The sequence below is a fragment of the Mus caroli genome, chromosome 6, assembly GCF_900094665.2.
Source record: "Mus caroli chromosome 6, CAROLI_EIJ_v1.1, whole genome shotgun sequence".
NCBI lineage: Eukaryota > Metazoa > Chordata > Mammalia > Rodentia > Muridae > Mus > Mus caroli.
In genome coordinates this window covers 79,244,098-79,264,316 of record NC_034575.1, presented here as the reverse complement: position 1 = coordinate 79,264,316, position 20,219 = coordinate 79,244,098, and the positions used below count along the sequence as shown (strand labels likewise).

The 20,219-nt window shown below is 48.3% G+C and overlaps 2 protein-coding genes across 6 annotated transcripts; both read right to left on the bottom strand.

Moving 5' to 3' along the window:
- Nucleotides 1-4,624: 4,624 nt before the first annotated feature.
- Nucleotides 4,625-5,540, bottom strand: Mrpl53 (mitochondrial ribosomal protein L53). The gene is made up of 3 exons (XM_021164825.2): nucleotides 5,356-5,540; nucleotides 5,133-5,245; nucleotides 4,625-5,038 (listed from the first exon to the last, which is right to left on the bottom strand). Exons 1-3 carry the CDS (start codon nucleotides 5,445-5,447, stop codon nucleotides 4,887-4,889), a joined length of 357 nt encoding a protein of 118 aa, XP_021020484.1. The 5' UTR covers nucleotides 5,448-5,540; the 3' UTR covers nucleotides 4,625-4,886.
- On the bottom strand, nucleotides 5,438-12,722 carry Ccdc142 (coiled-coil domain containing 142). Of its 5 annotated transcripts, none has more exons than XM_021164824.2 (9): nucleotides 11,534-12,720; nucleotides 11,125-11,211; nucleotides 10,900-11,049; nucleotides 10,637-10,767; nucleotides 10,444-10,557; nucleotides 7,390-7,504; nucleotides 6,924-7,101; nucleotides 6,602-6,801; nucleotides 5,438-6,465 (listed from the first exon to the last, which is right to left on the bottom strand). In XM_021164824.2, the coding sequence occupies exons 1-9, from the start codon at nucleotides 12,486-12,488 to the stop codon at nucleotides 6,185-6,187; spliced, it is 2,211 nt and encodes a 736-aa protein (XP_021020483.1). In that variant the 5' UTR covers nucleotides 12,489-12,720; the 3' UTR covers nucleotides 5,438-6,184. The 5 variants fall into 5 exon arrangements, with proteins under 5 accessions (XP_021020483.1, XP_029334746.1, XP_029334747.1 ...); XM_029478886.1 differs by having other exon boundaries at nucleotides 6,162-6,465; nucleotides 11,125-11,349; nucleotides 11,534-12,721; XM_029478887.1 differs by lacking the exon at nucleotides 10,900-11,049 and having other exon boundaries at nucleotides 6,162-6,465; nucleotides 11,125-11,349; nucleotides 11,534-12,721.
- Nucleotides 12,723-20,219: the final 7,497 nt, after the last annotated feature.

Below are 20,219 nucleotides of genomic sequence, written 5' to 3'. Positions count from 1 at the left end.
TGTAGACCAGGCTGGCCTCGAACTCAGAAATCCGCCTGCCTCTGCCTCCAGAGTGCTGGGATTAAAGGCGTGCGCCACCACGCCCGGCTTGACTTTGAACTTTTGATCCTCCAGCTTCTACCTTCCCAGTGCCAGGTTACAAGCACACGAGTGATTAGTGTACTCAGTGCAGCACTCTGCCAACTGAGCTACGCCCAGGCCCACCCACTCACTCATTCATTCTCTTTCACTCACCCACTCACTCGTTCACTTCTCGTGCCAGAGAGCAGCTTAGGAACTTCTGCATGCTAGGTACTGGAGTGACATTTTTGAGAATTTTGGAATTCTTGTGTCCTGAGTAAACATCGAAATGTTATAAGAATGTGCTTTCCTTTTAATCTCAGGTCTAGGGCTGTGGGGCTGCGTCCAACTGACCGCAGCAGCTGACTTTGACTTGACTCGTGCTCTAGCTGAAATGTGGTTTTGCCAGTTGCAGATAATTTCTGTGATTGTGTGACATACAGAATTCTGGGAACTTTTCAGAGGATGCATAAAGGGAGGGTCTTAAGAGGCAAGGTTGGTGGTTGGTGGTCATTCCGGGGTGTTGGTTACTGTGGTCAAAGAAGAAACAAAATAAATTAGATTCAGGGATTTTTCTAATCTCTCTATCCTTGTTTCTCTCCTATCTAGTGTTAGGGGTGACTGGATGTGGGGAGGGGATGAACCCACCAAGTAACAGCTTACTTCACCACTGAACTGTATTTTAGCCCTTCGCCCACCACTCTTTTCTGGAACTCCAACTCTGCAAAGGTATTTTCTTTCCTGGATTTTCTGGTCCAGGAAACAGAATTTACATCTGTCTGGAAGTTGTTCAGAGGTAGTACCTGCACCTCAGATTGACCAATGAGCAACTTAGGGGCTCACTATGCAGCCATGGTTTCCTTGGTATTTACATAGCCAAGCATTGCCTTCAACTAAAATGTGTAGTAGTATTTGCATATAACCTACACCTGGCTTTCAGTGTATCTTATAATATTAACTAAATAACTTATACCTAATGTGATGTAAATGATATGTCAATAGATCTATTATTTAGGGGATAATAACAAGGGGAAATCTGTACATATTCATGCAGATACAACTTTTAAATTTACTAATTTGTATTCGGGTGTGTAGGTTGGTGTGCATGTTCCACAGTGTGTGAGTGGCTGTCAGAAGACCATGACTTGCTATTATTCTTCCCTTTCCTCATGAGGGTCCCAGGGATCCAACAGGCCATCAAGCCTTGTGGTACCCAGTTTTACTCGATGAGCCATCTGTTCAAGCCCCGGATGCCCTTTGTTTTTGTTTGTTTTTTATTTTAATCTAGAGTATTTTCATTCCAAAGTTAATGGAACCAACACAGAACCTTTAGATAGGTGGACAAGCCTCTACTATTCTTATTTGACAAATGAGAGTGGACAGTGACAGATTTATCTGTCCCATGTCATAGCTACTTAAGGGCAGAGCTGACTGGGATTGACAGCTGTTCTGGTTTTGTTTTGTTTGGTTTCTCGAGACAGGGTTTCTCTGTGTAGCCCTGGCTGTCCTGGAACTCACTTTGTAGACCAGGCTGGCCTCCAACTCAGAAATCCACCTACCTCTGCCTCCAGAGTGCTGGGATCAAAGGCCTGCACTATCATGCCCAGCTCTGGTTTTGTTTTTAAGATTCATTTATTTATTTTATGTATATGAGTACACTGTAGCTGTACAGATGGTTGTGAGCCACCATGTGGTTGCTGGAAATTGAACTCAGGACCTTCGAAAGAGCAGTCAATGCTCTTAACCACTGAGCCATCTTTCTAGCCTGACAACTGCTGTTTTTAACAAAAACTCATTCAATTTTACCAGTGAAGACTTTGGAGCCAGATGCTAGGGTTAAAGCCTGCTAGCTGAGAGACAGAGAAAACACCCAGCTGACCTTCCTCCTCAGCCTAAGTCTCACCAGGAATGACCCTCTCTCACAGTCTCGAGCAACTCTACTTCCTGTATGTCTATCTGTTCCCCTGACTCTTTCTATCATTTTTTCTTAATAATCCTATGTTTACTTCCTGACAACACTTGGGCCTGTGGTTGCTTGCTCTACTTCTTGACCTACAGTTGACTTTAATCTTGTTTACAATAATTCAGAAAGCTCTTGGATTAAAGGTGTGTGCTAAGGCTGAGCCACACCACAACTATTTTCCAGTATTCCAGTATTTTCCAGTAAGTAACACAATCTTGGGGTTCACAGAATGGCCAAATATCCTGCAGCACACACCCCAGGCCTTCTTGGAGCTGTCTTTCTTAAAGGATGGCAGCGAGAGAGAGCCTCTACTACTCATTTAGGCAGGGAAGAATTACAGTATTGCTGGGGAGTGGGGCCCGAGTTATCTGGTAAACTACATAGCTATTCTTAGCTGGGCATTCTTAAGTTCTCTGGCAGTGGCTGTGGGCTTTTTTTTTTTTTTTTTTTCTCTCTTCTTGTAATTCAAGGTAAGAAACAAAGGGGCTGGGAAGGTGGCTCAGTGATTTGAGCACTTGCTGGGGAAGCATGAACTGACTTGGGATCCAGCATACTCACATAAGAGGCCAGGATGCATCCGCAGCACTGGGGTAAGGAGATAGAGCATCCTGGGTGCTTGCTGGCTAGGTGGGGTAATATATGCCTGTAACCACAGCACTTGGGGAATGGAGATAGGGGATCCTGGGTGCTTGCTGGCTAGGCTAGCTGAAAAGGGTAAGGTCAGGTTCAGTGAGACATTTTATCTGGAAACAAGACAAAACAATAACAACAAAAATCCAAAACAGATGGAACATGGTAAAGGAAAATACACAACCTTTGGCTTCCACATTTGCAAACACAGGCATGTGCACCTACATATATATACATACACAAAAAGAAAACAATGATACTGTAACCCAGTGTACACACATGTATGTATACATACACACACACAGACACATGCTGGAGTGTCTTTATTTATAAAATATACACCGTCATTTATTCAAAACTAAAACTTCCTAAAAGAATACTCTTGTGGCTGTAGTAAAAAAGTTAGTTTCGGGGGCTGGAGAGATGGCTCAGAGGTTAAGGGCACTGACTCCTCTTCTAAAGGTCCTGAGTTCAAATCCCTGCAACCACATGGTGGCTCACAACCATCTGTAACAAGATCTGACTCCCTCTTCTGGAGTGTCTGAAGACAGCTACAGTGTACTTACATAAAATAAATAAATCTTTTTTTAAAAAAAAAGTTGGTTTCTTTAGAAATCCAGTTATGTTTTAGTCCCAGGTGTGGGGTAAGAAGCTGTGTCACGGCAGGTGATTATGAACTGCCTCGTGCACTAGCAGGGGTGTGATTTTTACCTGCTGCAGAGAGTTTAATTCTGGGGACTCTGGAGAGGGCCTGCTGCAGCTGCTGATCCTCCTGCTGCGGCTGCATTTGCTAGATACTCTGATGACGAAGACTGGACTTAACCCAAGGACCCTAATCAGCAGGAAGTAGCCTATAGAGGTCTCTATCCCCCCCCCACCCTCTAATCTTCTCTCCTACATAATGCTGGGGTGTTGGAAGGGATTAGGGTGAAGAAAGGTTGGAAGGGAGGTAGAGGTATGAAAAATAAAAGTTAAAAAAAAAATAAACACGTGGCACGCATGGATAACTTTTTTTGTACAACTTTTTTTCCGATTTACTTTTAATGTGCATTCATTGGTGTCTTGCCTACATGTATGTCTGTGAGAGGGTGTCAGATGCCCTAGAACTGGAGTTACAGTTGTGAGCTGCTATGTGAGTACTGGAAATTGAACCCTGGTCATCTGAAAGAGTAGCTAGTGCTCTTAAACACTAAGCAACTCTTCTGGCCTCAAATGGATAACTTTTTATGCCATTTGATCCTCTAAAATTATTTCATGGTCACATTAATGGATGTTAACCAAAAACTACTTCAGGACTGTGGGAAGTAAGCCATTATTACCTATGTGAAGGATGAGATTTCATAGCAGCAAAAATGATAAGGGAAAATGACACCAGGCAGGAGAATAAAAGTGGTACAGGAAATGAGTGAGAATGGAAGGGTCTCGCTAAGTATAGGTAGACCAGGCTGGCCTCCTGAGTAGCCTGGATAGTGTGTGCCAATAGACGGGGCTGGCTCCTCTCTCTTTCCCCTCAGTGCAGACAGACTGGTTGGATCTACAGAGAAAGGGAAGGGGTAGGAGAGAAAACACTGCATTTCTAGCCTAGAAGGCTGAGCAGGAAGTCAGAAGAGCCAAGTGACCGTTCCACTTGAAGGAAAGAATGTTGGTGGTATATGGAGGAAGCTGGCAGTAGGTAATCATAGAAGATGGGGTTAGAACCAAATAAAAAGGTAGGGTTTAAATCCTGAGTAGTTGAAATTATGATAGAATGGGTGGTTCCATGAGAGTGAACGGAGAGTAGACAACACTACTAAGGAAGATGAGTACTGTAGGCTGAGAGTGGTGGCTGTCTAGAATCCCAGCACTGAGGAGCCTGAAGCAGGAAAATTCTTTCACATTTCTAGGCCACCTTGGTCTTCTTACTAAGTTTCAGGTTAGCTCATGGTAAGACCCTCTCTCAAAATCCAAGTAAACAACCTGAGAAAAAGAGCATTCATTTGGCAATAAATATTTAATTAAAATGTACTTGGTTGACAAATCCAAATATGGTTAAACACTGAGAAAGAAAAATTTCAATTTGTTGGGGCCCTTCACCACCCAAACTTACTTATCTTACCCCAGAAGCCCTGTTGTTAGTGTTCTTGTTCCGTATCATGAGCTCCATGCAGCATTTTGAGTGATTAAAGCCCAGGTCTTCTTAGACCACTGTCTTTAGATCCAAGCTAACATTTGGTAGTTGGACTCTTCTGCCATATCAGCGGCGGGTACTCGTACCCGGGGCGACCTTGTCTGCGCCAGGTGCAGATGCTGCAGCGGCGTTCCTTTCCCGGATGTGGGAGGCCAAGGCACTTAACATTTCTTGAGAGGTGAGGTGGGCACCGCGCATAATCAGCCGATACCCATCTCCTGGGGGAGATGCAAACCGATGAGTTAGGGACCCTGACTATGCAGGGCTACAGCGGCGATGTGCCCTCGCCCACCCGCGTCCTGCCAGGTTTACCGAACAACACGTCCACGCAGGGCTCAGAGCCGTCGTGCCTCACGTCGGCGATCACGGAGCAGTTGAGGTTGGTGGAACGGACTTTCTCGCTGCTCACCGCCTGGAGGAAGGTCCTGCGGCGGGAGGGCAGCGTGAGCGCGTCCGAGGGACCAGGGAGCCGGGACGAGGATGCGCGCGCACGTGTGGGGAACACGGACGCCTCCCACCTCCCCAGAACCCGTACCTTGTGGACTCCACATTCTTCTCAAACGGGCAGAACTGAACTCGAACCAGCTTGACCGGCCGTAGTCCGAGCCGAGCCAAAGCCGCCGCCATGGTTACCTCCACCCCGGAAGGAGTAGCACTGGGGATCGGTTTATTGGAACGGACCGCTTCCGGCGGCTCCGCGGTACTTCGCGCGGCTCACCTCCGGGGCCGCCCGCGAATACTTCAGCCATTAGCAGTGTTCTGTGCCACACAGCATAAGCAGTGAATGTGCAAAATCCCCTTCGCAGGAAAACGTCCTAAAGCCCTCTCCCTTGGGGTCCTGCCTGCGAGATCTAGGTCAGCACCACCCCACATCCTGGCTCCTTCCTCGGAGAGGATGTCACTGCGGGGACTGTCCACCCAGCAGAAGGCAAGCCCTGCCCCTGTAGCAACAGCCAAGGCTTAAATGTCCAGGCCCTACAGCCTAATGACTAGAAACAGAGACGGGGAAGGGGTAAGACTGCCCTCCACGTGTAGAAATGTCTGCTTCGTCTGTGTTTCCTCGTGAAGCAGTTTTCGCTTTGCTCCTGGGATTCGAGAGAAAGCAAGGTTTGCCTCTGTCTCCTGAGCGCTAGCCCTGTAGACCCCTTCTAGTTTTAGCTCCAAGATGTCTTCATTGTTTCCGACATCCAGATTTCAGGCTGTAGTTTGCCTATTACTCTGGATTGCAGATCCTAGGAATGATCTGGGGGTTCAATTCCCGACTCTAGTTTATGAATATGTTTTATCAAGCGCCCAGATTTAAGCCTCTCTAGCATACAGTTCCTTGTCTGGGGCATGATCTGCAACTCCTGGTCCTAGTCAACTTAGGGTTCAGGACTTTTCCTCAGGCAAGAAAGAAAAGGCAGGTGCCAACGCGGGTGTTGGTGCAGCCTCAGGGCAAGCCAGGCTTGCTGGTTTCCCGCCAGGTAAGCCTCAGGACTAGGTCCTCCCCCTCCTCCTCCCCCTCGTCCTCCTCCCCCCAGGGTGCTTAGCAGGTGAGTGTTCTGGGCAGGGGAGACTCCAAGACGAAGAGGGGGTGCCAAGTTTTCCAGGCTGTTGAGGCTGCTGGTGGGCAGTTCAGTGGTCTGGACCTCATTACAGAAACCTGGGAAGGCAGGAGTGGACGGCAGGTTGGTGAGGAATGCTGACACCAAAGCAATGGTGAGATTGGGTGTGGGTGTTCGAAAGCACCCCTGGAAAGGCTTTAAAAAGCCTGGGGTTGAGGAGGGGTGATAACTCACAGCAACGGGGAGGTCTTCTGTGGACTGGATTCTTGGGCAGGGGTTGTTGCAGGAGACACAGCAGGGCCCCATCTAGCTGCTGGAAGATGCTGAGTGAGAGCAGAGTCTGGCGAAGCTCCTGCGACAGGCCCCACTGCTCCTGTTCCAGAACCTCCCTGACCACTCCGAAGTCTTGCTTGAGCTGCAGCGCCCCCTGCAGGCTAGATGTCCAGGTACAATGTGGCCACCAGACACTTCTGCCTCCCCAGACTGCTCTGCCCAAATGGTCTCCATTTTCCCTGTTTGGCATTCTCCCTCTGCCACTAGCATCTTTCCTTCCTACCTGAACCGGATCCCATGGGTGAGGATGTGGTCAAGCCAGGCGCCCAGTGTGGCTGTCAGTGCCTGGCCGAGGGCAGGGGCTTGGGCTTCAGGTGGCAATCCCCGGAGTCCTTGCAACACAGGCTCCAACACAGAGTAGACCACTATCCGAGCGTACTCACTAGGGTCACTGGGAGGTTCTGGAGTGAGACAAGAGAAAAGACAGATGGAGAGACTGCGGAAGTCCAGTGGGCTCCAGAGGGGAGGAAGGGCACAAGGGTAAGGACAAAGATGTTGACAGTGGTGTGGAGCCACAGCTGGGGAGGGCTTGGACCATTTATACCAGGAACCCGAAGGAGAAAGGTGGAAATGAGAGAGATTACCAAGACAGTGGGCTGGGGGGTGTAGCTCACTCAGCAAGGCTTGCTCGTCTAGCTTGTGTGAAATCTTGTGTTTCATTCCCAGCACCACAAAGAAAGAAAAATTACCAGGACACAATCGAAGTCTCCAGTATCGACCCCTTGGCATGTGGAGCTTGAAGCCTTGTGTGGCTTGTTTATGGCATTCTTGGACAAACAGACCCAGTGACTCTTTGGGCAGGAGCTGTATGGGGAGGAAGAAATTAAGAAGGGCTAGTCTATTAGACTGGGAATGGTGTTTCTCTCTCTGAGGTCTCAGTGTGGGCATCTGTAAAACCCTGATGCCTCACTGTGGGAGCATGGGCATTTTCTAAGGAGGTCTGGACCTAAACCATGCACAGTACCTAGGATTAGAGGTTTCCTTAGTAGTCAAAGGCACATGACAAGTCAGGCGTGTTGGGCATATGGCTAGACTCCCAGCATTTGGAAAGTAGAATCAGAGTATTAGAAGTCCAATGGCCAGGGGGCTGGAGAGATGGCTCAGTGACTGACTGAATGCTCCTCTAGAGTCTTGAGTTCAATTCCTAGAAACCACATGGCCACATGGTGGATCATAACCATCTGTAATGAGATCTGATGCCCTCTTCTGATGTATCTGAAGACTGCTACAGTGTACTCACATACATAAATCTTTTTTTAAAAAACGGGATGGGAAGAAGATGGTGATAACAAGGTTGTGTTGTTTAGATTTTGTTGTTGTTGTTTGTTTTGTTTTGTTTTGTTTTGTTTTGTGGTTTTTTGAGACCGGGTTTCTCTGTATAGCCCTGGCTGTCCTGAAACTCACTTTGTAGACCAGGCTGGCCTCAAACTCAGAAATCCACCTGCCTCTGCCTCCTGAGTACTGGGATTAAAGGCGTGTGCCACCACGCCCGGCTTTAGATTTTTGAAGAATCTAAAAAATGGGGCATTTGGCAGAAGTTCTGTGACAATGTGACCTGAGCATAGTGGCACATGCCTGTGACCCCAGGGCTGGGAATGCTGAAGCAGGAGGATGACAAGTTCCATGAGGCCACCTTGAACTGACTCTTACGTTAGAGTCAAGAAAGGAAAAGGATGGGGGAATAAAAAACAAAAGAAAATGGAAAAAGACGTGGATATACAGATCCCCGGAACCTAAGGAAAGGGAGGTTCTGTGACAGGGGGGAGGGGAAGAAACCACTGGGTCCCTGGCACATCAGACATGTGTGTGCCTCTGCTCTCCCTTCTCTCCAGCACAGCATCTCCCCACTCCCATCTAGACAGTCAAACTGGCCTTGAAATTTCCATGTAGTCCAGGCTGGCCTCAAACTCAAATCCTGTTTTAGCTTCCTCAGTACTGGGATTAAAGGTATACACTAGCACCCCTGGCCCTGCCTCCAACAATGTAATGCTAACTGGCTACTCTGCCAAGCCCCACACCATTTCCTGACACACACAGTCCTGAATACAAACAGGAAGGGGGAGGGAGGGGGGGGGGACTGGACTCACAAAGGGAGCATATTAGCTTTTGTTCCTCAGGAAGGCTGTCTGGGGAGCCTGCTTCTGCTACTCAGAGGCTGCCCAGCCATCAGAGTACTTTATGGAATGCTTTACAAAGCTCACACCTACCATGGTCCTCCTCTGGGCTTCCATAACCATCTATGTGAGGCTCTCCTCATTAGGAGGCTACGCTAGGGCATGATGTTAAAGAGAAAACAGTAAGAATGGAAGAAATTCCAAATAGTTGTTGGACTGGAAGTCTCAGATTCAGGAGACCAAAGGTGGGAGGTCACAGCAGTAAGATGCTTGGTAAGCAGAGAAGCAGAGCAAAGGGGCAGAGGGCCAACCTGAGCTCTGCAGCCACACCAGGAACAGAGGGCCAACCTGAGCTCTGCAGCCACACCCAGGAGGACAGGGCCAACCTGAGCTCTGCAGACACACCAGGAGCAGAGGGCCAACCTGAGCTCTGCAGACACACCCAAGAGGACAGGGCCAACCTGAGCTCTGCAGACACACCAGGAGNAGAGGGCCAACCTGAGCTCTGCAGACACACCAGGAACAGAGGGCCAACCTGAGCTCTGCAGACACACCCAGGAGGACAGGACCAACCTGAGCTCTGCAGACACACCAGGAGAACACAAACATAACCTCATATTTTGCAACAGGAAGCAGTGGTGTGTGCAAAATGGGACAGATAAAGACAGAAGTAATAGCTCTGTCCATAAACCTAGAAGAAATCATGGGGGACACAGCTTGGTGTCATGGAGCCTACCTGACACACATGAGGCCCTGACATGATCCAGAGAAAGGGCGAGAGGAAACAGCCAACCCAGAGGAGAGTGGAGCTGTTCTGCTGCTCTCCTCATTAGAGGGCTTAAAAACACTTTTAACTTCATATTCTCTCTCTCTCTCTCTCTCTCTCTCTCTCTCTCTCTCATATGTGTGTGTGTGTGTGTGTGTGTGTGTGTGTGTGTGAGACAACTTGCCATCATTGGTTCTATCTTTACCCCATATGGGTCCAGGGTTGTCAGACTTGGCATTAAGCACCTGTAATTAACGAACCATCTTGCTGCCTCCTTCTGCTCCCCTTCCCACTCGTGATTGGAATCAAAGGAAAGTTTGATGATCCATGATCAGCAGTGCTTGCTGCTTAGCTATAGCCCCAGCTTGCATTTCACCCTTTACATATAGACATGTGCTACTTTAGTAAAACTATAAAGCAAGCCAGGTGCGAGGGCATATGCCACTAATCTCAGATTCAAGAAGCAGCGGCAGGCAAATGTATGTATACATACACATACTATATATATAGTGTGTGTATGTGTATATATATATATATAGTATGTATATATATATATATACAATAATATATACAAATGTCACCTTTAAAGAGAATAATGAATTAAACATTACTAGGAAAAGTAAAAGACATAGTTATGCAATCGCTAATGAAATAAGTCTAAGCAGTGATGTCAGTGGAGTAGGAATCATAACTGACATGAGGTGATTCCTATTATGACCATATTTGAATTTTTCTTCATAGTAAAGAACAAGAAGCCAACAGAGAAAACTTTAGCAGAGACTAAGGAGATCGGAAATCGCAAGGTCCCCAGCCCTGTTCCCTAGGCACAACTTACACTGCCACTCTCAGGTCTCTGCACTCACCTGCATCTTTGCAGTCAACTTGTGGATCTCTAGGCCCAGCTGCTGCTCCACCTCCAGAGTGAGCGCTGCCTCGGAGGCCAGGCTGGACAGCGCCTCCACCTCAGACAGAAGAGGCTGTGGGCAGAAACGGAGAGGGAGGGCTCAGCTCAGGCCACTGAGGGAGGCTGCTCCCTCCCAGCTCCGGGCCACTCACAGGCAGGTCCTTCTGGAGCAGGCGCAAGAAGGAACCGGGGTCCCACGCTGCCAGGTGCTGCTGAGCTCTGCCCACAAACCAGAGCAAGGTGGTCTGCAGGGTACAGAGCCCCAGAGCGACAGGCGTAAGACCTGGGAGGGGAAGGACAGTACCCTAGGGTTCATAGGTCACCTCCAGGAGAAGGCCAGCTTCAGAACAGAGGGCAGGCAAAAGATAACAACTGCCCTGCCCCCTGCCCTCCCATTCCACACCTCCTGTCTCACCTGCAGGTGGACACAGCCTAAGTTCTGGCTTGGGCTGTCGAAGGCTATCCAAGAGGGGAGGAAAAAGCCGCTGCAGCAGCTCAGAGGTAGGAGACAGTGACGCAGGGCTGCTCTGACCACCCAGGGCTGATCCCAAGGCCTGGCAGAACCCTGGCATGACAAAATATAGTCTGAGGGGGTGCGCAACCGGATCCTTGGGTCACCCCAATGTCCTTTTCTCCTTACCTTGGTCCCAGCTGCAGATGACAGACTGGTGAAACAGGCTGTGACACAGAGACAACAGCTCCTTCTCACACTCCTGAGGCAGGGTTGCTGATGGGAGAAATGAAGGAAGCCTGGAAACAAAACCTCCCTGGTGGCAGCTCCTGCCGACTCCACTCAAGTCAGGCACGGTGGCTCTCAGGAGGCAGGAGGCTGAGGCCGGCGTTCCAGGCCAGTGTGGACTAAAACCTAAATAAAGACTGCTATGGGAAGCTGCGTGGCCTCGGGAAACCCTAAACGCTATACTTTAAACTCAGGGAAGTTCATTCATTCAAGGCCCTGCGCTTGCTGACAGGCTGGAGTTGAGAGAGGGTAAAGGGAAAAAGACACCCTCACCACAACCTCCAAATGCCAGCTCGGACCCCTCGCTTACCTTGACACAGTGCCTGACTCAGCTCTTGTGCCACTGCTCTAGGGTCCTCCCAGGGTCCCACGCGTAGGTCCAAACACTTAGCACAGGCTGCCCACAGCAAGGTCCAATACTGGCTCCACAGGGCTCCAGGTCCCCCAAGCCTCAGTCCGCTGCTGTCGGTGCTAGCCACGCCCCCTACCAGGCCCAGCAGCCCGGGCAGCAGCTCTCGCTCTTGCTCGCACTGCCGACGGAGCTGCTCCTGCAAGCCCGATCCGCCACGGGCTTCAGCCAGCTTATCTGCCACCTGACAACCCCGCTCTGCAGCCAGGAGCTGGAGCACAAGGGCCGCGGGGAACGGGCGCGCGGCCCCGGGGACGAAGCTCAGGGAATGTCCCTGCAGAGTGTGGTAGAAGGGAAGGGCCAGCAACAGTTCGGCTAGCTGGGACGTCAGGCCCAGGCTAGCGGGTGTCCGGCCCAGTGAACGAAGCTGCATCTCGATGGCAGCCTCCAAGTGCTGGGCAGCTAGTCCGACAGGGCGAGCCAGGAGAAGCGTGTCCCTGGGGCCCGGGAAGCCGAGGCGCAGAGCCGCCCCACGAGAAGGGCACAGCTGTAAATCGCCGTGCAACTGCTGCAGGGAGAGGGAACCGGCCGAGGAGCCGGAGCGGAGCAGCCGCACGACCGCCTGCAAGTGGCGGGCGCAGTCCCGGGCCCGCAGGAGCTGCTCTCGCTCGCGGTGCAGACGAAGCAATGTGGCCCGGAGCCGCTGAAGAGCGAAGGGCATCGGGCCGCTTGGAGACGCGGGAGCCCACGGCTGTCTGCTGGAGTCCGGGCACGGGACGCTCACCGCAGCCAGTAGCCCTAGCCCTCCGCGCCTCCCCTCGCCCCGCTCCTCCCCAGCGCCCACGGGCTGCGCCCACGATGAGGGTACGTTAGCGAGTGGAGGCAGAGGGCCACTAGAGCGGGACGCCCGTGCCATTTGCACGGCGAGTCCCAAACGAACCTAACGCTCGCCGCCTCCCCGCTTCCCGCCGCACTCCACGCCCGTGGGCGCCAGGACTCACCAGCTAGCCGCCGGAAGTCTCGTGGCCTTACTGGGGCTCCGTAGCCACGACCTCTGCCCCTAACAAAGATGGCCACCCACTTACTCTTTCCCGGCCCTTTACGACTGTCAAATTCTAGCTAGACTTTCCTGTCACCGCTGACGGGAGGTGGCGCTGATGCTAAACGCTGTAGGGAGAGTCAAGCTAGGTGTGACCTGACAGCAGGAGACCCATGTCTCCGCCATCCCTGACTTCCTAGTGTACCGCCTTCCTGCGGTCTGCCCTCTGGGGGCCCTGCGGCGGTCTACTACAGAAAAGAGGAAAGTGCCGGGCAGTGGTGGCACACGCCTTTAATCCCAGCACTTGGGAGGCAGAGGCAGGTGAATTTTTGAGTTCAAGGCCAGCCTGGTCTACAAAGTGAGTTCCAGGACAGCCAGGGCTACACAGAGAAACCCTGTCTTGAAAAACAAAAACAAACGAACAAAAACCAAAAAGAGAAAAGCAAGACCTCAGTTTGCTTTTGCTTTGATCATTGTCTTCGTGTTCATTTGTGGGCGTGTTGTTGTTCAGTTCTCTTTGAATCTCACTGTGTATGTTCTTAGCTATCCTGAAACTCTCATGTAGACTAGGCAGGTCTCGAACTCAGAGTTATCAGCCTGCCTCTGCTTCCTCGCTTAAGAGTGTGTATGTATGTCATCACAGCCAGCTTCAACCTCTTTCATGTTTTCTTTCAGTCATCTCTGAGAGTTTTGGGAAGCAGCTTGTTCAGACCCTACTCATAAAGATCTTAGGCAAAGGAACAGCAAGGGGTCCTCAGGCTGCTGCTGCGGCAATGCTGCAATGCTCTAAGCAGGCAAAATTGAGCATCTGAGGGTCTCCAGTTTGAGGTCGAGGCAATAGTTACAAGTGGGGGAAAATATTGTGAACAGAGGACAAGACCCCACAGCAAGGAAAAGAATATTCTTACTTCCCAGCACTAAGAGATTGAGGCAGGAGGGTTGTCTAGAGGTGGTCGACACTTGGCCAACATACTTTCAAGTTAGCCTAGGCTACAGTGTGAGACCCAGCCTCTGAGAGTGGTTTAAAAGGTTGGAGATAGGGGGTTAGATTCCTGAAGTAGTTGGTACAGTTACTGAGAGAGAGAGAGAGGATCAGATATGGGATCACTGAAAGACTAAGTAAATATACAACTGTTTTCCTGATCATTCACTGCTAGACTCTCAGAGTCAACAAGTCCTCAGGCTAAAGATCCAGGTTATGAAGGGACTCTGGCTAACCCGCATGTGGGCACGGTTCTGGCAAAACCATTCCCCCTGCCTTGCTAAACAAAACAAAACAAAAACAAAATACATTGTTACATTTCTAAAGCTAGCCAACGTGGTCTATTCCCTTATTTGGCCACTTCCTCCTTCTAAGGCTGACCACCAAGGTATGGCTATCAAAGTATTGAAGTCCAGCAATCAAAAGGCCCCCTTTAGTTTACCTAATTAGCATACCCGATCAAAATGAAACACCTCATCCTAACCCTGGTTTCCCCCTTTACCGTCATAACTCCATTTGTCTATGGGCCACATCTGTCTGTCTCCTCTCTATCCAGAGTCCTTTGTCCTCCAGGATAAACACCCTTGCCCCTTTTGTCTCCTCTCCTTTGTTCCCTTCCTCTTTTTCCTGGTCCTCTATCTCCTGTCTTTGTCCCTTATTACCTGCCCTTTGTCACTCTAGGGCAAATAATTTTCTTTTGTGCTGAGCACTTGGTCTGGAGCAGGGGGCAGGGGCGGGTGGTCCTGAGCTAATACTGATCAGTTACAGGTCACATAAAAATTGGCCCCCGCCGTAGATTCATGAGCACCTGCCTCCAAAGTCAAGAAGTCTCAAAACTAACTAATAGAAGCTGAAGAGGTGCTTTAGCCTGACTGCTCATGTAGAGGACCCCTGTGCAGTTGGCTTGAAACAGCCTGTAACTCCAGTTTCTGGGGGCTCTGACATCTTTGGTCTCTGGAGGCACCTTCACATGCTTGCACATGCCTGCACAAAGATACATATAATTTAAAAATAGAAAATGCCAGGTGGTGGTGGTGCCCACCTTTAATCCCGGCACTTGGGTGGCAGAGGCAGGTGGATTTCTGAGTTCGAGGCCAGCCTGGTCTACAAAGTGAGTTCCAGGACAGCCAGGGCTATACAGAGAAATCCTGTCTCAAAAAAAAAAAAAAAAAGAAAAGAAAAAGAAAAAGAAAATATTTTAAAGTTATCTTTTATTTGGTTGGGTTTTTGGCTCATGACACAAACTTTTGTTTCCTTAATAAAAAAATCTTGAGAATCCTTTTACAGTCGACCTTTTATTTCAGACATGTAGTCATCCACTAGAATGTTTTGTTTTGTTCTGAGAGGGCTGGTGAGATGACTCAGCCAATAAGGGCACTCGATTCCGAGATTGACAACTTAAGTTTGATCTCTGGACCTCACAAGGTGGAAGGAGAAACACACACACACACACCAATAATAATGAAAAAAAAAATCCTTCTTTTCAATGAATCAGCAGTATCTCGTGGAGGCACCATCCACACGTAACACAGCCTGTCCCATGAGATGTATAAACAGGGGGTAAGGTGGAATTAAGACGTGTCTCTCAAAAAAAAGAAAAAAAAAAAAAAGGATAGGATAGCTTCTGTGAGGTGACATTTAAGCTAAGATCTAAAAGAGACAAGAGAGCCAACCCATTTTTCTGGGAAAGCACATCCCAGGTAGAAGACATAAGACATGTGAAGTCACAGATGGTGTTAAACTGTCTCAAGACAAGCTCTGGACAATGTGTGAAATAGGTTGGCCTTCAGTCAGAGGGGGCTGCCACTACCAAGGGGACATTAGGCAAAAAAGCCTTTATGTAAAACAGGAAAAGAAGGTGGGCTCACAGTGTTCATAGAAAGGCTTAAGAGCAAGATGAAAAAAAATATGAGATTAAACATAAAAGTGCCTTTGGGGTAAGGGATACTAAATTTACACTTTGTAACTAACCACTAAGCAAACAGACTGAGGAAAACAGAGAAAAGATGGAGGACAAGAGAAGCAGGAATGTAGTTCTTCAGAGGCTGCAAAAGGTCTGTGTAAGAAGGGTCAAGGAGAAACTCAAGCAGAAAGCTTAGATACTGTTGGCAACCATAAGTCAGATTAATGAGGGTCGGCAAGGCTCCAGGAAGCCAAGGTCCGAATCACCAAACAGAAACCTCAAAGGAAATAAGACAGAAGAGAGACTCCAGGGAGAAAGAAGAAATCCAGTGTTACAAGTGGAGAGGCCAAGAGTCGATGAGCTGGCTTAGAAAGAAAAAGAGAAAGAATGCCCCTCCTTCCAATGAGGATTAAAAGACATTAATAAATGTCTCACCTAAAATTGCAGTTACAAAGTTAACATGCAGAGACTTTTGGCTCTGTATGTACTTTCTTTTCTGCCATTTCTTGTTTGCAAGATTGTTTTCCTTAACATCAAGGTCATTTTGACAATCTGTCAAGGCTCTTGGTAAAATTTAAACTATTTTTTTTTTGTAACTAGAGAGAGGAAGGAAAGCTGCCAAGAAAAGGCTCCCCTAAGACTTGTGATGAAAAGGGTTGGTGGCTAAAGCAGGTGTACAGGTAATCTTACTTTGTTACACGGTGCCACGTCTGTTATCTGGGGGAATGAAATAAGAAAGAAGCAGTAAATGAGTATGGGAGAACTGTTGGCAGTGATTTCAGTATAAGGTCATATTTTTGTAAAAAGGATAAAAGAGAAAAGGGAATATTGTGGATGAGGATGGAATTTGTATGATTTTTTTAAAAAAAGATTTTGTTCTAAGAATGAAAAACAATGCAGCCAAACAATGAAAGACTAAAGCCCTCTTACCCTCTTATGCTCTTGCCTCTCGCCCCCTTACTCCTAACTCCCTTCACCCCTTTTTCCACGTAGCCATGGCCTGCCCCCATTTCTCTACCCTCTCCTCCTCTCTGCCTTTCTCTGCTTCTGCTACTCTCTTAACTCCCCTCCTCATGCCCTGAATAAACTCTATTCTATACTGAGAGAGAGAGAGAGAGAGAGAGAGAGAGAGAGAGAGAGAGAAAGGAAGACTAAATCCAAACCACAGGAGGTCTGAGTAAACTTGTGCAAGGATAGAATATAAAGATGATACATATGTTTGATGATTAAAGTTTATTAAGCCTTATAAGATTACACTGGAGAGATGGCTCAGCTGCTAAAAGCACTTGCTACCCTAATAGAGGACCTGGGATTGGTTCCTAGCACCCACATGGTGGCTCACAACCATCCACAACTCTGCTTTCAGGGGATCAGAAGCCCTTGTCTGACCTCCACACACATGAAGCATGCATGTGCTGCACCCACATACATGCAAGAAAACACTTAAACACAAAATAAAATAAGCAAATCTTTTTTTTTAAAGATTTATTTATTATTATATGTACGTACACTGTAGCTGTCTTCAGACACGCCAGAGAGGGTGTCAGATCTCATTACGGATGGTTGTGAGCCACCATGTGGTTGCTGGGATTTGAACTCAGGACCTTTGGAAGAGCAGTCAGTGCTCTTACCCACTGAGCCATCTCTCCAACCCTCAAGCAAATCTTTAAAAATCCCCAAAGTTATACTGGTCAACTTGTGATATTTGCAAACCTTAGCTTAAAAGAACAAAAATGTATGTCTGATCAAGATAACTATTTTACATTTTTTTTTGCTGTGTTAGACTTTAACCTATTGGAGAAACTGAGTCATAGCAGTACATCAGTTTTATGTAAAACTGTTTGGGTTGTTAAAAACTGTCTAAGCTTAGCTTGCGGGGCGGTGTGTGGCACATACCTTTAAAGGCAGGTGTGAGTTCGAGGCTAGCTAGCCTGATCTATAGAACTTGCTGCAGGACAGCTAAGGCCACACACACACACACACACACAGAGTTGTTAAATCTGTCTTAAGCAATACCTAAATGTGACATGGAGTTAAAATGACTTGGGAACCTACAGCAGGGAGGCTAAGAGTCTAAGAAGACTCTTTTTGTAAGATTTGACCCTTGACCACCAGGGTCAGCTAGGACCCTGCGGACAACGGGAACCCACTCGTTCTCTTGCTTAGAGAGGCCATGGAGTCTTCAGAGAACAAGATTGTAATCAGAATACATCCTACAAGAGGAAAAGTCACGGAGAACCTCAGGCTATGTCTGATTCAATGCAAAGCTTATGATTGTATTAGGGTCTATACCATTGCTAAACAGCTGTGTGTGGGATGTGTAGCTTACTAAGGGCGCCCCCCGAAGCCCGCCTGATTCATTAGGCTGCTCCCTTCCCTGGCATATTTAAGTAGTAGGCACTGCTGAGAGTCACTCTTAGCCAAGTTGAGCTGCACAGGAGATCAGGAACTAGATGAGCTCACTGTGAAGAGCGCTCTCCAACCTGCTGAGCTGCCTGCAGGCTGTGTAGTGAGCTCCTGATTCCCAGCCTTTGTGAGCTGTCACCCAGGCTGGGGTGGGCCTTGCTGATACAGCTGTCTGAGTCACCTCTGTTCCTGTAAACAATCCCAATAAGACTCACTGGTGCACTAAGTTCTACGTTGGTGGTATCTTTACTTTGGTCTATTGTGGTCTACCTGGGGTTAGAGTTGTTTATATCTCCCCGGAAATAGGTTCACACAACAAAGCCCTGTATTTCCACCCGTTTCCCCTACCCAATCTGTACCATTCAAGACTGCCTTTTAGCTTTGCCTTTCCTTTCTCTTTCTCTTTCGTTTCTGTTTTTTGTTTTTGTTTTTGTTTTTTTGAGACAGGGTCACTATGTAACCTTAGCTGACCTGGGACTCACTATGTAGACTAGACTGACCCCCAATGCATGGGAGTCAGCTTGTGTGATGGATGGTGTTAAAGGCATATACCTCTGTGCCCAGCTTGCCTTCCTCTCTCGTTCTCTTGTATTCTCTGTTCCCCTTTTCTGTGCCTGTTACCTGCCCTGCGTTCTCCAGGAAGCCAGCCTCCCGTTTGACAAGCTGGTGGCAAGGAGGAGTGATGCAACAGAAAATTGAGAAGAAATGACCCAAGAAGGTGGCTGTAGAACATATGTGTTGGGGGAGGAGTGTCCAGAAAGATGTGGGAGGAGCTTTGTGGGGCTCAGTGTGGCCTGTAGGAGGGCCCCTTGCCAGGTGGGCTCAAATGGCCCGGGGACTAGAGTCTTCTAGAGACCATCCAAACGGTGGTAGGGATCCCTGAGTGCTTGGTTATGCCCTGGTTCTCCTTACTGTGGGGCCTCTGGCTGCTGGCACTCCTGTCTGATTTTCATCTATCAGGTGAGGATAGTGGGGCTGGAGAGACGGCTCAGCAGTGCTGCAAAGTATGGGATGCACTCACATATGTGCACATACACATAGGTAAAATAAACCTTTTGAAATGTTACATTACATTTATTTGTTCATTTGGTTACTTATATGTGTGTGCACGTGTGCCATAGCATGTGTGGACAGGTAAAGAACAATTTGCAGGAATCAGTTTCCCCTTCTACCAGGTGGGTCCTGGGAAGGTGAGCAGGCTGGACATTGAGTCCCTTACCCACTGAACCATGAGCACCTATGTATGCGTGTCTGGAGATGCGGGGAGGGGAGCGACATGCTGTAGACGTCATCATTCAGCCATGTGCCTCCCCAGTAAATGTTTTAAATGATGATTTGGAGCTCAGGAGTTCAGAACGATCGCTGCTCTTGCTGAGGCCCTGGTTTGATTCCCAGCACACGGGGCAGCTCACAACTGTTTGCAACTCCAAGTTCAAAGGATACAGCGCCATCTTCTGGTCTCTGTAGACACTGTGCTCTCTTGTGCACATACACATAGACACATACATAGAATTAAAAGTAAAATAAGCTAGGTGGTGGTGGTGGTGGCATACACCTTTGATCTCAGCACTCCAGAGGCAGAGGCAGGCAGATTTCTGAGTTCAAAGACAGCCTGGTTTACAGAGAGTTCCAGGATAGCCAGGGTAATACAGAGAAACCTCTCTCAAAAAAACTGAATGAATGAATGACCTCTGTGAGTTTTAGGCTAACTTGGTCTAAATAGTAAGTTTCAGGATAGTCAGGACTATGTGGAGAGATTCTGCCTCAAAAAAAAAAAAAAAACAAAAAACAAAAACAAAACTAAATGAATCTTTAAAAAGAAATTCAAGTAAGGATATGGACAAACCTTACATCATAGAGTCATAGGGAGTGGATGAGGTAGTGGATGCCAAACATGGCTGTCACACTCTATGTGCTTAAGTAGGAACAACCTCAGCCTCACAGTGCCACAAGAATGAAATCAGGCTGGAGAGATGGTTCAGTGGGTCGATACATTTGCCACCAAGCCTGACAACCTGAGTTTGATCCCTGGAACCTGAATGGCTGAATTCTGACCTCTACACATGTTGCCCCACCCCCACCCCAAATACAGACACAGATACACATAGGTGCTCATTATATCACCCTGGCTTGAACTCACAATGTAGATCAGGCCAGAATCTAACTTTTTGTCTCCTGAGCACTGAGACTAAAAGTGTGACTACTGTGCCCAGCACAATACAAATACTTTTTACTTTGTTTTGTTTTTAAGAAAGGATCTCACACTGGGCATGGTGATGTACACCTTTAATCCCAGCACTTGGGAGGCAGAGGTAGG